General features: G+C 43.0%; 1 protein-coding gene across 4 annotated transcripts in view; it reads right to left on the reverse strand.

The window, feature by feature from the left end:
* CHD6 (chromodomain helicase DNA binding protein 6) overlaps positions 1 to 19,173 on the reverse strand; it is a 189,447-nt gene that overhangs the window by 34,473 nt on the left and 135,801 nt on the right. For all 4 annotated transcript variants that reach the window (XM_054697659.1, XM_054697669.1, XM_037498908.2 and 1 more), the window contains 10 exons: positions 16,121 to 16,285; positions 14,068 to 14,247; positions 12,923 to 13,033; positions 11,059 to 11,261; positions 10,217 to 10,416; positions 9,395 to 9,554; positions 7,537 to 7,626; positions 5,358 to 5,461; positions 2,042 to 2,171; positions 350 to 410 (listed from right to left, as the gene is read on the reverse strand). In XM_054697659.1, coding sequence (XP_054553634.1) covers positions 350 to 410; positions 2,042 to 2,171; positions 5,358 to 5,461; positions 7,537 to 7,626; positions 9,395 to 9,554; positions 10,217 to 10,416; positions 11,059 to 11,261; positions 12,923 to 13,033; positions 14,068 to 14,247; positions 16,121 to 16,285 — 1,404 coding nt within the window. The remainder of the gene's footprint in view (positions 1 to 349; positions 411 to 2,041; positions 2,172 to 5,357; positions 5,462 to 7,536; positions 7,627 to 9,394; positions 9,555 to 10,216; positions 10,417 to 11,058; positions 11,262 to 12,922; positions 13,034 to 14,067; positions 14,248 to 16,120; positions 16,286 to 19,173) is intronic.

Consider the following 19,173-nt stretch of genomic DNA (forward strand, 5'->3'; position numbering starts at 1 on the left):
GCACACTGACCAAAGACACTGCTGAGGGCAGCAGTGGGCGCGTCAGCAGAGGTCTGCCACACCATGTGGGATTCTCGTCAGTCGGCAGGGATTGAACCTGTACTGCAGAGGCTGCGGAGAGCTTCACAGCATGGTGCTCAACTTGCTGTGCCACCGGGGAGGCCCTATGGCTATTTTAAAATCAAAAGTTTCATTAGAATAAAAGTGCAATGCAGTCTGTTATGCTGACAACATAATAAACTGTTAGGGAAAATGTAATCGCAGTAATGCAATCAAGTTCCCCAAGATGAGGATTTCTTTCTTGATATCAAAGACCTTGTGGATTACCAATACAGTAAATCTGGCTCACCATTTGTTTCTGGAGGCCATCTAATTTGTCTTCAGCATTGTCTTCTTTATCGATGTTGACTCTAGAAGTAAAAAAAAAAAAAAAAAAGCAAAAGCATTACACCACCTAAGAGCTACTTTGGAAACAGGATGGAAATCCCCAAACTCAAAGGTAACATTAAAAGATCCTTTTCTCCAAGTTCTCAACATCTTGGTTTTGCCAAGGTTATCACCTGTGTGGGCAGGTACCTCCTTCCACTGAGATGTAAGCATGAAACTCATGATCTATTCAGACAAGTTTAGAGGCTCATCACCAATGACACTGCCAGAAAAAAGTTAACTACTAGCCATCAAGAGTTACCTGAATATGTAGTTTTGATGGAAGAATAGACTTGAGAGACTGAAGGTTGTGCAAACCAAGCCAGTCCTCAGAATCACTTACATTTGGTAACAGTCACTTCTTGGAAGGGAACTCTAGAGTGACTGCTCAGAAGGAAGGGGGGTCTCCCTTTACCACCAGATACTACCCTAGCGTTAGTTGCCTTATGCCTTATAGTGAGCTTGCCTGTTGCTGATGCCAATCTAATTTTCATGATTCTATTTAAGACTGACTGAAATATTCCTATTTCAAAGTCAATTTCATCCTTGCTGCTCAGATCCTGGACACAGGAGAACCTACCTTCACTGCTTAACCACACGGAGGAACCCATCCCACAAAAATACAAGCTCTATACACAATACATTCTGCTACCTCAGCCAGGTAGGGTTTTACCTGACCCAGTGAATATATTAGTATCACCAGTCACATGGGCATTTGTTAACATCTCCTTGAAGACATCTTTACTATGTACATACACAAAACACCTCTGAGGCAGAGAACATTATGGTAACTCAAGTGTTCACTAGGGGTTAAGAATAGGTGGAAGAGGCATTTTACCCTTTTCTCGGTTTTGGCAAATAGTTGGGAGCTTCTGGCAGTGCCATGCCCTCATGTCCAACCCTGGCCACAGTCCCAGACAATGGAAAGCAGTATCTGCTACTTTTGGGGAGAAGACTGAGCCAAAAGCTTACCAAACATAAGCTAAGGGATGCAGGTTGTATTTTCCAAATATATATATTTTGGGGAATCACAGCTTTTGACTCTTTGCTTAGCTTTCCACATTTGGGTTGATGAGAACAGTAAATAAAACTCAAAGGATATTCTTCTATTCTTTTTTGTAAACTGCCCATGGATAAAGTCTAATTGCCATAAAGCAATGGCTCCTAAATCCACCTTACTCATGGGTCATGCAATCCTTAAATAATGTTGGAATTTCATCTGAGGAATTTCAAGGTCAGGAATTCTGTACTTGCTATGTGTTGTTCTAACTTTTTGTCAAGTGGGAGAGGTCTGATTTTTCCTTGAGAATCCTCTGACCAGACAAGAGAGAATCCTGGCTGAGGAGTAGGGCAGGATGGTGGGCACTGTGGGGAACCCATGAAGGACAGAAACCGGTATTTGGTACAAAGTGCTCTGAAGTTAAAGAAAAGGTTTGAGGCACATCAGGATGTAACGAAAGCAGCAATCTGGGAAGGTAATTCCAGCAGGACATGGCTTAAAAGGGATGTCAGACTGTGAGGAAGAGATCATCGAGAGCTGCATCTTGTGGAAGGGGACAACAGCTTCATGGCACAGAATGTCCACCTCATGGGGTGGGCCCATGCAGCTCCTCACCTTTCAGGAACTTCTGAGGCCCCATCCGTAGTGCCCTGTTCTGCAGAAAGGGACTTCTCATCTGGCATCCCGACTTTCTCCAGGAAGCAAAGTGCTGGGTCTGCTCGCATGGCATTGTACCTCTCATACCCTGATCGGGGTAATGAGAAGTGTCAGAAGTCATGTCAGAAGTCACAAAATCTGCCTTGGGCCCAATAGTCATTTTGCTTCCCTTATTGAGTAAGAAACAAAAGAAACCAAACAAAAATACTTAAGATTAATCAGATCCTGTAAGATTTCCTATCAGGGGAAGATCCTTGAGCTAAAGTGGACACCGCTAGGCAGTTCTTAATGCAAAATGAAAGCTTGTGCCAATACTCTGTGTCCTCAGAGAGACACAGATATAGCAACAATCCTCACTCTTTCATTTCTTTTGGACAGTAAAGACAACCAGAAATGTTGAATTCAACACTTCTTTACCCTACATCCCAGCTCTGGACACCTTGTTACTTCCTGAATGGGTCTTGCTTTTTTAATGTTTTCTTTCATCCCAGGTATTAGAAATGTGTACAAATGTGTATTTTTTCATTGTTATTGTTGAATCAAATGTAATCTTACAAGACAGGATCATAGAAAACATCCAAATCTATTGTTATGGCATACTACCTTGGGGCAAACTCCTTCATAATCGTGAAAACCCTTTCCATGTTGCTACCATTAAATAAAGTCAATTTCCTGCCCTGTAGTATGTACAGAGACACCCCATCACCAGTGATGGAGGATGCAGCAGGAGAAGCAGTCTGGTTGCTAGTAACCAACTTGACTTGACTTTGTTGGGTATTTTATTGCTATATTGGTTTTTATTCTAATATCATGTTGATGCAGTTCAATCCCTTCACTCTGTTGGCAGCATGCGGTATTTCTGTCTGGGGAGCTACAGGTATGTCATCTTTTAATTCAAAGTGATTTTCTTATCATCTCCGTGACCGGTGCTGCATGCATGGGGCACATGGCAAGAGAAACTGTAGTGCCTTATGTTTTTCTTTATTCACTTATTCCTTAGGGCGATTATTTGATAACTGCAATGAGGCTATGGGCTCCCTAGGAATAGAATCTGTGTCTGCTTTTACTAATAATTTCATGGTCGGTACCTGGCACAGGCTGGACACCATACAGATTTGACAGCTGACTGGATGTCAGTTCTGCCCACTTCTTCCAATAATCACCGTAGGAAGAAGTACTCTCGTTCTCTCCCCATGCTCTGCCTCAGCTCACATCAAATCAGAAATTTTCTCAATGTTCCTGCTGTCTTGAGAACATTTTTGCTGTTGTTTCCACCTGTCCCTCCTCATAAAAAGAGGGCTGCTTTGCCTGAAAGCTGAAGTTTCTTCGATGGACCCATTACTACTAGGGAGGTTACCTACCCATGAGTGACCTGCCCTCGTTTGCTCTGTGTCTGACAGGGCATGGATCAAGTTGGGTTGCTCCACGTGCCTACTACCTCGGTACATTTCTACTCTTCAGCTTACTCCTGCCATGTGTGGGTCTGAAGTCTAGACAGATTTGTCTTTCTCACTCAGCTGTGGATCTGGAGGTGAGGAAGAGTGATTGATTTGGTTCCCTAGAAAGCCCTAACAACTGTCCTGAAAAGAGGGCAGTAGGAACTGTGATAGCACTGTGAAGAAATAAGCAGTAAAATGACAGGCCTTCGCGGGGGTGTAGGCTGCTTGCCTCTTCATTTAGTGCAAATGTTCCTCTCTGAGAATAAGAATAGAAATACTGAAATTCATATCTTCATGAAAATTTCATAACTCCAAGTTGCCCTATAGGGGTGACAGTCATTTAGTGCAATTGAGAGCTGTCAAGAGCATTATTCAGAACAGGTTTGCTACAGGCCGTTCTTGCTACAAGTTGAAGCCCCCAAGATGAAGCTAATTCTTCCAAGTCAGCCCAGAGGTGGAAGCACTGCTGTATTTTTTTGATCTAAGCAGCTTTGTGACAGACTATGTTTGAGGTGGACAAGAAGATTCACAAAACCTCAATGAAAAGTTGTGCATCTCATAACCAAGAAAATGGTTGCAGCACTACAGCGCTTAATAATGTCTCTAAGCATGGAAAAGAGAGAGGGGGCTTCCTGATAGATTCAGGCAGGATCTAATTTGGACTCTGGAAGACTCCAAGGAAGACAGATTCAAGAGGTCAACTACAGGCATCTGTCCAATCTAGTCCTAAGTTGACAACGTTACTACCCAACTAGGCTAATACGACATTATCCAAGAGTGAGCCAGTCTGCAGGTGTAGCTTCATTCGTAACAGCAGAATCCAAGATTTGAGGGGATTCTGTAAAATATGTATAGCATGGTTGTTCAAGAATTGCTATTTGCAGAGCATGTGTTAAAGTTAACCTTCCAAAAGCAGAGCAATAAGTCAAAGTAGAACAGACGGTGAATAGCATCAAACATCTATTCAGCACCAAGCACAATTCTAAGCAGTTTACATATGGTATCTCGATTAATTTTCAAACAACCTTCCAGGCAGGTTGTTTTTATACTATTCTCCCCCATGGAGCCGGTGAGGAAAACTGTAAGTTCATGATGTGAGTAAGTTCATGATGTAAGTTCATGATGTGAGCTGACAGCAAAAGACAGATATTCCTAATTTTTCTTTAAACCTTGATCTCCAATTGAGAACTGGAGGAAAGATGTGCATCAGCCACACTACAATGACTGTCATCTGGCCCTTTGCTATTAATTGTAATAGGTGGCTGAAAGCAAGGGCAGGGGTTTAGAACAGAAATAGATGTGAAGAAAATGGGCACTTATTTCCCGCTACTCAAGAAGCTCTAAGTTCCCTTTAGTTCTTGACTCCCATAATTTAAAAAAAAAAAAAAAAAAAAAAAAAAAGGTGAGAAAATTGTTGTTCTTTTATCCTTAAATTTTTATAACAATTGGACAAAAGATGCACACTAAAATAACCTTAGAGTCAAATATACATGAAATGTTAAAACCCTTATTTACTTATTTCTTTACTCAAGAAACACTGGTGCCTACTATGCGTAGGCACTACGACAACACAGGGCCTATAGAGTGCAGCAGACCCAGGTCCCACTCCCAGACAGGCCAGCGAGGAAGATACACAATGAACAAGTTCTTTGCAGCCACAGTCACCCTCCCTTTTGAAGTTCTTCAATGACATTAGCTTTTATCACATTCATGGCTACCATATTCATCTGGTCAAAATTCTAAGAGGGCAGAGGTAAGGCTCTACTTTTTAACAGAGACATGCAACAGAATTATGGAGATTTTCAGGAAAGGAAAAAGCACAAGGAATTACACACCATGTTTGAACACACCAATCAGAAGGGATTTATCGGCCTCAGCATCCCACCAATCCACTGGGATCTCCACATAGTCGATGTCGGGCAGAGGCACTTCCAGGTCCCTGTGGGAAAAAGGGCATTAACTCAATTTCTTCAACACAGCAGACACACAGAGCTACTGCTCAAACCCTGGCACTAAGCTACATCCCTCACTGCATACTTAGATGCTGAAATAACGGAAGGATTCAGAAGACTGGGGCCACAGGTCCTTAACCAGAGCTTTGCAGCACCCAGAAAGCTATTTCCTCATATGTACTTGACTCCAGGCTGCCCCCCAGATTGACTGGCACAGACTTTCGAAGCACCTCTTGGAGAACTCACTGACAGTCAGTCTGAAGGGGTCTTGGGATCTACTGTATAAAGTAGCTCTGATATGCATCTTCAGTTAAGAATTCAGAAAAAAAAAAAAAATCATCATTTGAAGTTGAAATACCTCCCAAATGGTTGAATTAATACTTAATCAAATGTTGAACAGTGCCCAAATTACCTTGGATCAACATGTAGAGATCTCAGGCACTGAGAACAAGACTGCCCGCCATGGCACATGTGGGGCTCTGAAGAGAGCCTTGTGGAGGACAGGAGGCACCTCCCGCCAGTGGTCTGCTAATGGTGTGCTGGGTCAAAACTGACACAACTTGTGTTACTCCTGGCCAAAGAGTGAGTATCATTTGCCATGGGGAGTGAGCATGCAGGGATTGGCAGGCTTGTGCCAGCAGCCCCAGTATGAGTTTCTGGTCAAGTTCTGAGAGCTGACATCGATCCTTAACAAGTGTGTGAAGTCTGACCACAATCCTTACTCTTTGAAGGCTTTGGGGGAAAACATCGACCTGGAAGGCCCTTCTCTCCCACCACCCAGCTGCCTGGGGTGATTTCTCTGCAGCATTTGAACTTTCTTCTTTGATTAGGCTCTTCTTCTTGTGACACAGAGCTAACGGCCGTTTGCCAGGCCCAGCTACCTCTGTGAAGATGGAGTTGCCGGGCAGCACTCCCTATCTCGCTTCACTGCGGGGCTCACTGCAGTGACTTTTCTTGGATGAATTGTTATTCATTCCTCACGGCAGCTTCTCCACAATTAAGCGTTAAACCCGAACAGGACTGGTGAGAGCCAGGACTGAGGAAAAGAAGGAAGAAGGCGGGCAATGGACTAACCCTCTCCAAGTTCTACCTAGCTTTCATCCATCTACAGATCTAAGAAAACACATGACAGGGGAATGATTAAGTTCAGGTAGATTACTTCTACCAGGTAACAGGTTGAATTCAAAACAGTATTTCAGATTTTAAGTAGTGCAGCATTTGGACTTGCAGTTATACAACTTGAACCAAAACACCCAACCTCTCGATCCCTTGTAGAAATGACCACATTAACCACAGAAAGTACATCAATAGTAGTCACTGGGATGACTGATCATTACAAACTGCTGTCAGTGCCCTTCACCTCTCTTCTCTTTCAGGGCTCCTATGCCTCTAAAGCCATTAGCATCTTCCAACAGAAAGAGAAGAAACCATGTTTCCGGGAAATCTCAAACCAAAGTTCAAATGCTAACACTTTTGGTGTCCTCTGCAAATGACAGACACTGTACAGGGACAGAGCAAACTATAGATCTGGGGAAGATGAAAGAGGCTGTCCGGCAATCCCATCTATAAACAGTTACTACCCAACAGCCTGATCAGTGGTTGCTCATTTCTATAGCATTGGAAACATTAACTTACAAAACTTTGATGAAACCAGTCAAACAGGTCACGTGTATTACATATTAATAAACAGGTTAATAAATAAGGGAGGACCATTCAAATGTAAAAGAGCACCAGGACCAAGAACAGGATTCTGAGTAATACTTTCAGTCTATGCCTGTCAGCTCAAGTGCATCAAAGTAATTAACACTCATCTCACAATGACTAGTGGAGTAGAGAAAAAAACTAATCAAAAAAACCTTATCAAAAGCTGTGTTTCTACAACCGTTTTCTTCTTTGTTGCACTAGTGGGAGAAATAGCCTCACTGAAATAGGCTAAAATAGCCTCACTCTATCATCTACGATCCTGGGTGGGATCATGGGCCTCTTGAAGTGCCCGCAGGTTTTCCATTTCTATACACAGTACTTTATGGCAAGGCTCGATGACTGAGAGCTGAGGTTTTACCTTGCAGGAGTTCCCTCAAATGCTTTATCAGCTGCTTCTCCCAGTATTTCAGCTTTTAAGTAGTACAGCATTCGGACTCGCAAAAGCACCCTATGAAAAGTAGACGCATTAATGAAAACACATTAGAACCCATGAGCTGGTCTATGAACTGCCACCCCCAAGCTGATATGGGGAAATTCTGGGCATTACCATGTCCTTAGTTATATGAAGCAATATATGAGAAAACACTAGACAAACAAGGAATTAGGTATCAATGGCAGACGCTATAGTGGTCATCCCAGTTTTATACTAGGAGTGCATCTCATCAGTCATTTGCTGGCTACCTGTGAGTTCCAGGGGCCAGCAGAAACAGACAGCACTCCTCCTGATCCTTGAAAAAGTACTCACCCCTTTCATTTGGCCACAGTGACCTCCTAGGCTTCCAAGAGGCCGGGTAGCAACTCACTAGTTTATTGACAGTGAGCTGAAATTGTGCTGCTTTCACACAGTTTCACTTGTACATAGTAAATGATTATTATAAAAAAAAATACTTTTTCTGGCATTACTGTCAGAGTAATCTTATTTTCTCTCCTGAGGTGCTAAAGTTACTGTCGTTCTGCATGGAACACACTCAGGTTAGCTTGGGAAGCACCAGACATGCCCACAGCACCCGTCACTGTGCATAAGAGTTTTTAATCACAATATTGGGCATGAGACTTATCTTCAAATATTTGAAGGGATCAAGGGTAAGGGTTAGACTTCATCTGTAAAGGAAAAAAACAACCCAACAACCATAGAACCAGTAGGCTGATAGGCGGGGAAAACCTTTAAAGTATTGTAAGTTAGAAGGATAAACTCTCATCAGAGGTGTGCAGAGGACTTCCTTCTGCCTGTCAGGAATGCTGGGGAGGGAAGTCTGCACAGCCTAGGAAGCTGGATTAGATGGTTTCCAAGAGTCTTTTAAATTATGATCAATTCAAAGCACAATGATACAAATATCCACGTGCAAATATGGCACTTTTGTGGCTAAGTGCTCTAACTCCCTGAAACTAAACTTTTACTTTCTAGCACTTTTTTCCTTTGTCTCCACCTGGTTCCTCAATTGCTAACTGACAGATAGAAAGAATATTACTTCAAAGGCATGCCTATCAAATATCCAGAGGCCAGAATGAGAAGAGAAAGCTAAAAAAGGAAGCAACATGGGCAGTGGTGGGAAGGCCAGTCTTCTCTCTTTGCTAATGTAATGTGACCTCACGGGCAAAGAAAGGGAAAGAAAAGGAGTGAACAGTGAAATCACCAGTGTCCTCACTGGATTCTGAGAGTCGGCTCAGAAGAAAGCTCTGGGTACAGACTGCCTTGGTAGAGAGAGCAGATTCTGGGGGAGGAAGAGATGTTATTAAAGAAGTCAGAGAGATGGTGCCTCCTGGTGGCACAAGGGGTTAAAAAGTCTCAGCACTAGCAAGCTATCTCCAGCCACTGGTGGCATGAGTTTGATCCCCAGCCAGGGAGCTGACCCACATGGTGCAGCAGACCTCTCCTGTCTCGCCCGCTGCTCCCCTCAGTAGTGTACTTCTGTCAATTCACCTGTTCTGCTCCCCATTCTGTCTCTGGTGAATCCTCTCACCCCCCATCTCTGGCCTACACCCCAGTTCTTATATGCATAAATAAACAAACATGAATCTTAAAAAAAAAAATAAGAGAAGTCACAGAGGTTTCAATGTGAATGAATGCTGACCCAGTTTAGGCCACGTATCCTTTCTTTCCAGGTCTTGCATGGTAGTACAGCAGTATCAAGTGATCTCCCACAGCTATGGGGGGTCACAGGGTCTGGACAGACTGAGAGGAGCTGCCACCAGGGATGGGGAAGGGAAACACTTACTTGTTGCAGTGCTGTTTGAGGTGTTTCTTGTAGCCGTCATCATGCAAGACTACCTCAGGGTTGCAGGTGGCCAGCCAGTCAGCATTCTTTAACTCAGGGAGCAGCAGCTGGTTCTTTGTCTTCTTCCCCTTCCTCCCTCTGGGGACTGGAGCAGACAATCCTGACACAGAAAGGCATTTTGGGACAGGTGGATAAGCCCACTGGTAAGCCCACTCTGCTGAGACAGAGCTGGCTCGGGGCTGCAAAGACACAGCTAGGCTTTGGTGATGGTGAGATGTGCCTAGTACCCTGCGCAGGACCATTCAGGACCATTCAGTCAGGGAGTAGCAATTTACACTGTGAGGGGCAAGAAAGGTATACCTGTATCTTTCAGGAACTTAGATCTCACCCAGGGAAAAAGGAAAACTTGGTCTGAAATCTGAAGGTGGACCACTGCCAAGCACAAGGAAGGAGAGGCACAGTACACACACATACGAAAAGGCCCAGAGAGGTAGAACTGGGACAGAATGGAGAAAAGCAAAATATGAACCACAGAGCCCATGGTTTGAGCCTCCAATTCAGAGTAGGACCCTCTGTGATGCTGAGGTTAGTAGGGAGGATAGGAATGTGGGAAACCTCAAAAGGGCCCAACTGTACTTAAAATACTACACATAACACTGGATGATTCTGAGGGAGAACTACAAGTATCGCCATCCTTTCCCACAGGGAACACTATGAAATATATCTGAGAAATGGAAGTTCTCCAAAGCATAGCAACATGGACCAACACAGGAAAAGGGATGCAAATGCACAGAACTTTGTGCTTCTCAGACATGGGCTCACCTGAGTGGTTCTGGAGGGTCTGGGCCTGCCCATCCTTGGTAGGTGTGATCAATTCCCAAATGAAACTCTTGATCTTCTCATCCCCCTTGTAATGTTTGACACAGTACACCAGCAGGGCACGGCAAATCATCTCCATGTCCTTCTCATTCAGATGCCACTTGAATCGTCCATGAGTCAGGATGTCCTTCCAGCGGCCCCAGCTGACAGTGGAAACAGAGAAAGGCTTTAAAAGTGGAAGGACTATGCATGCCCTCAACACTGCTGGACAAGAAGCCACAAGTCCTTTTCATTCCCTGTTGGGTCTATTAATCTCTCTCAGGACTTTGTTCTGAAGGACCTTTGAAGACAGCATGCTAGAGCATGCTGAATGTCACTAAGGTGACACGGACAGTAAAATGTTAAGAAGGGAGGGCTGAAAATATCTGGAGCAGGGAATACATTTGGAAGTAAAACAAAGTCCAGCCGCAGTATTCAAAAGCAATGGTGAACTCCCAGAAGCTAAGCCTTCTATTTCTACCACAGCCAGAGCCCTACACAAATCATGCCTTAACTTTAACATCTGTTGCATATCCTTGGGGGACAAATGCAGGAAATCAGTACCAGGCAGCAAATTAGTAACAGAGATTTGCTATGACAAGCATATGAGAAAACCACAGCGCATCTATAACATGGCAGCAGAGTGCACACTGACTGTGGGGGAGGGGTTGTGGGTAGACAGCACAGTTCTCTCCTGCTCTAACAGATCCTCCATCACTCCGGGGGGATCAGAGAGACAGACTGAACCAATCTCAGGGCTGAAAAGAAGAGGGGAAAAACAACAAATAGGCAAAGCCAATACCCACCCAAAGATGAGTAGGTTCTTTTCTACCCGGAAACATTCAGCTCGGAGGTAGCGCCTGGTTTTGTCATTGAGGCGCCTGGACCTCGTGGGCCTTTCATCAGAGTCGCTGTCTAACTCTGAAAACTCCATGAGCTCATCTTCCTCAAAGGAGTTGTAATGTTTGGTCTGCTTTCGCACGCGAGGCCGGTCGATCACTAAGCTTTCCTAGAAATAAAGAGAACTGTTGGGGAGAAAGCCAGTCTTCTCTCCACCCCCATCCAATGCACAAGACTATCCTCCTGGTATTTCTCAGGGTAGATTTGGGAAATAACTGCACCCTGGTCTCATTCTCCAGCAGGAAAGGTTCTCCTAGCACACCTGCTGTGTCCACACAACCAGAGGGAATTCTCTGGGACTTGCTGTAGCTGGCATGCTCCCCAGCCCCCAGTGCTGTCGGCTACCATATGCTGTTTCTGCAGTCATTCGAACGCGTATGGGCAGGCAAGGCCCCCCAGTGCTGAGTGGCAGTCTGCTCTTGCCAAGAAAGACTGGTGTGGTCGTCCCAGCTGCTCTGCCAGCATGCAGAGGCAGTCTGCGTGCTGGAGACAGGATGAGCTACACAATTCCATCTGCTCAGCAACTTTCTGAAGGCAAACACACATTCCTGCTGCTTCATTTTTTGCTTTCCACTGGCACTAGCTACTAATCTTTTGTCTTTCACTGAAAACATCATCCCCAGCTTAGGAACCTATTGGTGACTCCCCTGGCTACACACATCACTGCTTTTCTAGTCTCCATCATTTCATGCTCCCTTCCCCTTATACCTCTTCCCAAAGCTCAGCTAAGCTTCTGAATTCTCTCTGAAACCCAGATAAATTTCTAGAGTCATCCCTGCCTCAACTACCTTGCTACCCCATTTCTTCTTACTGTCTACAAGGCAAGAGCTCTCCCTTCTCTTCATCACTGACCCTCTCCTCCCCCATAACGCCTTGATTGTGACACTAAAACACTTAAGGCAGGTTATTAGAGGGGCTGCAGGAGCTTCCTATTTGGAGAAAAGAGGCTGGATTAAGCAATCTGAGGGTCCTACAGAAGAATAATCATGACTGGGTGCTGGTTACTGAATCTGCTAGATGTAAGCCTGAATTATCGCCTAGGTTTTTGCATACAGGAGAGTTCAACACTCACCCAAGAAGACAGGAAGAGTGATGTGTACTCATTGTGTAGTGAGGTGATAGGATCAGAGATAGAAGGGAGGGAAACCAACATTTCAGAGGCACCTCACAATGGGTGAAGCACTTAAATTCACAAATGTTATCTCCAACTCTGTGACGTGGGCACCACCATCTCTGTTTCTCACATGTCTGTGAGGTTTAAGTACCTTGCCCAAAGGCAGAGGGCCAGGCAGTGGCAGGCCCAGTATCAAACTCTGGTTTCACTCTGAGGCTCTAACTCATGTTCAGAAATAGCAAAATTAAAGATACGGCAAGAATGGAGGTAAAACCAACAAACGATTCTTCCTCATGCTGTTTTCCTCTTCCTGGTACTCAATAGAAATGAAGTTTCTTTCATAGGAAGTATTGAAACAGAGGTAAAATAGTCACATACCAACGATGGATGGTGGCCTGGAACAGAAGGCTGAATTTGACCTGTTGTCTTAATTGCCTCTGTCTAATTTTCTGAATGCCCAGCACACTGGTCATTTTAAAATCATTAGTTAACACTGTCATGTTCGATGTGCCGGGCATGGTTTAAGCCTGTTTTATATGGAGCATCTCATTTAAGAAATAAGGCTCAGAAGCAAATAATGACTTGAGCTGTGTGGGGATTTATCGCCCTATTAAGATGTCTGAAATGTTCAGTGGAATAAATTATTAACTTCGTACCTTTTCATTCTTTGCTTCAGTGTCCAATTCAGCTATTTTAGCCCATTTCTGCCAAAAGTTTGGATCATCTAAGGAAATATCTGTTCTGTTTCCTGAAGCCACAAAGCTAGCCTGTGAAGACAAGAGTCAATACACTGCTTAAACATAGTACATACTAGTAAAACACTTGTGTTATTTCAAATGCATAAGAAACGCAAGGATATTCTCCATTGAAATTAAAACCAAAACTCCAAATAGACTACAAAATGAATGTGAAAATTGCAAAGCTAATTTTTTAAAAATTCTATTCAAAGACCGGGTGAGGAAATTACAATTTCAACCTATAGAATCATTTTTTTGGAACTTAGAAGCAGGAAGACAACCCGTGGAAGACAATAATGATGTTATTTGATGTCTAGTTTCCTAGGAAAGGTTCCTTCTTAAAACTTATCTAGATTTAATTTTTCTTTCAGTTCAGGAGATACCAAATGCTGGCTCTGGGAAGGGGCTGGTTTGGGTAGTATGAGGTGTACAGAGAAGAGTGATGCCTATAAAACACGAAATGCCCTGTGCCACAGTCCTACAGAATCAAGTAGCTTCTGGAGCTCCCTGAGCCTGTGGCCAGGGAAACCCAAGAGGGATCTGATAAGTGCTCTGAGCCACTGAATTCTAAATAGTGACACAGAGAGCAAAGGAAAAAGCCTCTACTAGAAGCTAAGAATCTTGAGACTCATTATCTTTTCTTACAAAGTGGACAGAATACCTGCTTGCATTTGAGTAATGGAGTATTCATTGGAATTTCAACTCTCTGACGTACATCATGGGCATCAAGATGACCATTCAGGGGTTTCAGAGCAGTCCTTGTAAACAGTGAACAGTGCAAACTGTAAATTAAAGTCTACTGCCTGCTGAAGCTCAGCAACTAATGGTTAGAATGATATGTTCTTTCTACAGCTCTGACTCATTACTCAGACTTACTGTAGCTTCAGGGTATCGTGCAGAATAGATGTATAGCAGATAATCTCAATGACATGTATTTAGAGACATGTATTACACACACAATGGTGTGTATCAGAGAAAAGAAGCCTGGCTAATGAGGGACAAAAAATAAACCATTTTCTCCTCACTCCCACTCCGACAAGTACACAGGAGAGAAGGTTCTATACCTTGGCAAAGGTGGACCCTTTCCCTTCAGACTGGATGGTGATGGTGTGGGTTCTCCTCTGCAGAATCTGATCTATGTCTTCTTCACAGAACTTGGAGCCTTCATCTTCCTCATCCATTAAGGCTCCATAAGCACCTTTCCGGAGCAAGTCCTCTACCTCCATTTTTGAGAGCTGCTGTACCTGGACAGGTCACCAAAGGCTAATCACAAAGTAGAAAATGCACAGGAGAAAAACAGCCTCAAGTCTGACCTTTATAACTCACTAACTGCACATGTCAGAAAAACAGACATGGACAAAAAGCTTTAGATAATGAAAACCCAGGTAAAGATGAAGTCAAAGAGAACTATGGGGAGGGCAGGCAGACAATTGCTATTTGAGCTCCGAAATAAAACCCAGCACATGACCCAATGGCCCCAACATTCTTCAGGACATTGGTTATTATCAAAAGTCACAAGTCATTAAAACTATGTACCACTGAAGAGGATATGCTTAATGTTTATTCTATGTTTTAGTTTGAGTTTGCATCTTTAAAAGCCTGCATATGTACCAAATGAGTTAAAGAGTAATGATTTATTCATTATTAAATAAGTACATTAGTATTGGAAATGATGTCATTGCTTAACTTAAAAAAAAAAAAAAGATCCCATGCCAAGTGTGATCTTCTCAATTGCTTGCTGAAAACAGGAAATGGAAGTTCAAAACACCCTTTCCTGGTTCTAATTTCTCTTTACAACAATCACAAGAGGGAATTTCATGAGTCCCAGCACTGCTCATTTGAAATATTATTCTCAGCAACATATGCACAGTGAAGGGGATACAGAACATCTGGACTAAAGACAACTCCTTTGGAAGTCTGTAATTTCCAATCTTTGATGCCCTGAGCCCAGAGATTATGGAGATACTCCATTTTATCTGCCTATACTTTAAAACAATTTAAGGATTTTAGCTGCAACTTTTCTCCCCCTGGGAGAGTATTTTAGCTACTCATTTATTCATTCATTTACTCACTAACCATCAGTTGGATATCTTTAATACACCAAACATGGTTAGAGACCTTGGAGGATACATCTGACAAACTAGGTTCCATTACGCCTTCAGGAACTGCCAAGTCTGATGATAGCAGGTATCTAGAGGTAAGAGTGGTAAGATCTACTAACTTCTTTTTTTTTTTTTTTTATACAGGCATGTTTTATTTATTTATTTATTTATTTTGTTTGTTTGTTTGTTTATACAAGCACTGGGTACAGTCAGAAGCGCGGGAGGGTGAGAGAATTCACCAGAGCCAGAGCGGGGAGCAGAGCAGGCAGAGGGACCGAAGTACACTGCTGAGGAGAGCAGCGGGCGGCAGGAGAGGGCTGCGCGCCATGTGGGACCCTCCTCCAGTGGCCGGGGAGCAGCCGGGGATCGAACCGGCGCCGCGGAGGCCGCGGGCAGCTTCGCAACCCAGCGCTCAACCGCTGCGCCACCAGGGAGGCCCAAGATCTACTAACTTCTAATGGGCACTGTTAAGAACTGCTGACTGAAATGTTACTGCATCTGGGGCATTCCTATATAACTGCTTCTACAGATTCCTTTATCCACCTATAAAATGCAGAGACCTAGCCCTGAATTATCCTCCTACTCAATTACCCAACAAAGCTGTGTAGGCTGACTCAGTGTAGTGAAAGTGAATCTTAAAATAGCTGAAGAGTGGGCCTCCCTGGTGGCGCAGCGGTTGAGCGCTGGGTTGCGAAGCTGCCCGCAGCCTCTGCAGCGCAGGTTCAATCCCCGGCTGCTCCCCGGCCACCGGAGGAGGGTCCCACATGGTGTGCAGACCTCTCCTGCCGCCCACTGCTCCCCTCAGCAGTGTACTTCGGTCCTTCTGCCTGCTCTGCTCCCCGCTCTAGCTCTGGTGAATTCTCTCACCATCCCACGCTTCTGACTGTACCCAGTGCTTGTATAAATAAATAAATCTTGAAAAATAAAATAAAATAAAATAGCTGAAGACTCCAGACCACCCAGGCTGTGTGACAAATGCTTCTTAAGGCTCCAGAGCAGGTACTGTCATACTCACCCCGTTAGTGCCGCCTTTTCGGTTGATGTCCTGAAGAACAGCTTTGTCCAGACCCAGCTTCAGGCTGGCCTTGTCAAACATTTCCCGCTCATAGGAGTTCCGAGTAATGAGCCGGTACACCTTGACAGCTTTGCTCTGGCCTATTCGGTGGCATCGCGCCTGAGCCTGGGAAGGAAGGAGGGTCATACACGTAATGTCACCAGATATAGTGGCAGCAGCCAAAGGAATAGGAAGATGCTGAAATTCCATGTGGGGTGAGCGAATAGCTCTCAGTTGAGTCATGGGACTGATTTTATAGAATTGACCCAAATGAAGGCTGCTCCTTCAAGGTCACTGATTTCCTCACTCATTATTTATTGAGTGACTACTGTGTGATGGGATACAGTGATGAGAAGCACCTGGCTTCCTGCCCTCCCCTCCCCAGCTTGTGGTCTGAGCACACACACATTCCCACAATGCTGTCCTGCTCTCTGGGGCAATGTCTCAGAGCTGGAAGCTCCAGATTTTGTAATTTTTTCATTTTACTATAGAAATTTTCACCTACAGACAAAAGTATAAGTATATGACCTGGTATGAACAATTTCATTTCATCTGTACTACACCCCTACTCTCTAATGCTATGAGGCAAATCCTAGACACCATGTTTGATCTGTACAAATTTCAATATGTATTTTTAAAGAGAAGGACTCCTGTAAAACATTATTGCCACAACTCAAAAAGCTAATTCTTAGTACCAACTCATCAGTCAATGCTCCAGTTTCCCCGCTTATCTTATTCATAAATCTACAACTATATGTGTGTGTGAGTGTATTTATATTAGGATTCAAATAAGTCCCATACACTGTAATTGTCTGATAAGTCTCAAGTCTCTCTTATAACACTGCCAGACTCTGATCTCTCCTTTTATCAAATGTAATTTATTTGCTGACATGACCAGGTTTATCTGTCCCATAGTTTCTCACGGTCAGATTTTGCCACCTGTATTCTGGCTGTCTTACTGAATAGGTTCCTGTTTCCTGTATTTCCTCTAAAGTAGGATTTAATCAAGTAAAGATAGCACAAAAGGTTTGTTTGTCTTAGTTTTAAATGGATGACCATTGCCTAGACCAAGTTATTTTTGTTAGCTGATGTACAATTCATACAGGAGAAACAAGGTCTGTGTTTTAGTTCTTTCTCTTTACTTAGTTTCCAAAATAACATCCTCCAAAAGTGACCAACAAAGATTTTTATGATCAGATTTTAAGGAATAGAATTACATTATGCATTTAAATAAATGAACCTATGGTTTACTGCACTGTCAACATTACTTTTATTGCTGTTCAAATATGGCTTATGGGAGTCCTTCTGAAAATTCAGTCAAATATAGAAAGGAGGAGGATAAAATAAACTCTGGTGGCAGAATAGATGTGGAGGCATCAGCAAGAACTCACAGCTGGGGGAGGGGGTTGTGTGTACCTGCACATACACTTATACATACACGTGCAGATAAGAATTAGATGTAACGTGTCTGTATGTTTTATCAACGACCAGGACTCTTGGATAGCTCCCTTGCTTTCTGATATGAAGTTCTTAAGATATATTTCTTGCCCAGGCCTGGACTCAGACATTTTTCTTTCAAGGAGGCCTAGTTTCTTTTAGTGGGAAATGGTAGTCAGAGTCAATAATTTGGATACTCTAGTGGTATTCACTGCTACTAACTTGGTCTTTGTTTCTAGGTTTATTTAGTAGGCAAAAATAGAAGTATTTGTGGGCGTATAGTACATACAACTATGTATAAATATAAGACAAAATGCACCATGAGGTCATGCTGACATACATTTATTTTTAAAAGAAGTACCATTGTTTTACATCCTTGTTAATATTTTTACAGTATAGGATTTCTCCATAGTGATATTTTAAATTCAAATTTAGGACTACGGGATTTTTACTTTATTATTACAACATCTGTACCTATTTTTAACTATGCTGAAAAGCTCTGTTGTCAACCACCAGTATCATTGCTCATTTGATTTATCCCACGATACATACATCAGTCTCAGAAAAACAATACCATTACAGTCTCCCGCTAACATAATTACTGAAAACAATGCAATAAGATTTTGTTTTCCCCTCTCAGGGTTATACCCCTCTATGTACAGTCAAATTACAGAGCTTTAAATACAAACTTGTAGGTAGGTTTCTTTTTTGCAGCCGTAGGGTTAGTAACCACAGAACGCTTCTGTGTAATATGGGGTTGAGTGAATGAGTAAATGTACCAGGGTCAGGGTTTTTACTTTTGAAGACGGAAGGTACAAATATGGAAAGAAGGAAACCTAGAATAATTCTGTGGCATTAGAAAGGATTTGGAGATATCAGTATTAACGGATGGTTAGGTGTGTGCATGTGTGTATACAAACATATATACAGATATAGAACTTGACTTAAACATGGTTATTTCTGTGTATATGTTTATGTATATACATATGTACATACACATACACGTATAAAACATGTTTTATGCACACACACTGTGTGTGTATTCTTGTCATGTCCACTGAGAGGGCCTAGAAGCAAACGGCATCCCTGTAGCAAGGACTGTTAACTCTCAACTCTTGGTTTCAAAATACCATTCTCCCTAAGACAGAACCAAGGTTAGAGAAATTAGGTTAATTCTAGGACCAGGGAGACAAAGCAGAGGATGAACCTGAAACACATTGTGCCAGAATATAAGGAAATACGCAAAGGATGATGGAAACATACTAAAAAGAACACTTGAAGCTTGAAGAGGCATCTATTGGCTAAGTGTAGGACTGCCTGAACATGAAAATATAGTAATGGAATATGACCCACTGAATAAAAAAAAATAACCCACAAGTCCATACTAACATAAATAAATGGGAGAGAGGAAAAACTTTCCTTATTGCATAATATAACTATAAATACAGAGTGACAGAGAATCATCACTTTGTAGCCATCACAGTGATGAATGATTCAGGCAAAAATAAAATCAGTGGCTGAGGCTCTGATGAGAAACAGAATATTTTACGGCCTCAAAGTATTTCTCTAAAATTACT

Source organism: Talpa occidentalis, unplaced genomic scaffold (assembly GCF_014898055.3).
Source record: "Talpa occidentalis isolate TD23 unplaced genomic scaffold, MPIMG_talOcc4v2.1 talOcc4.10, whole genome shotgun sequence".
Lineage (NCBI taxonomy): Eukaryota > Metazoa > Chordata > Mammalia > Eulipotyphla > Talpidae > Talpa > Talpa occidentalis.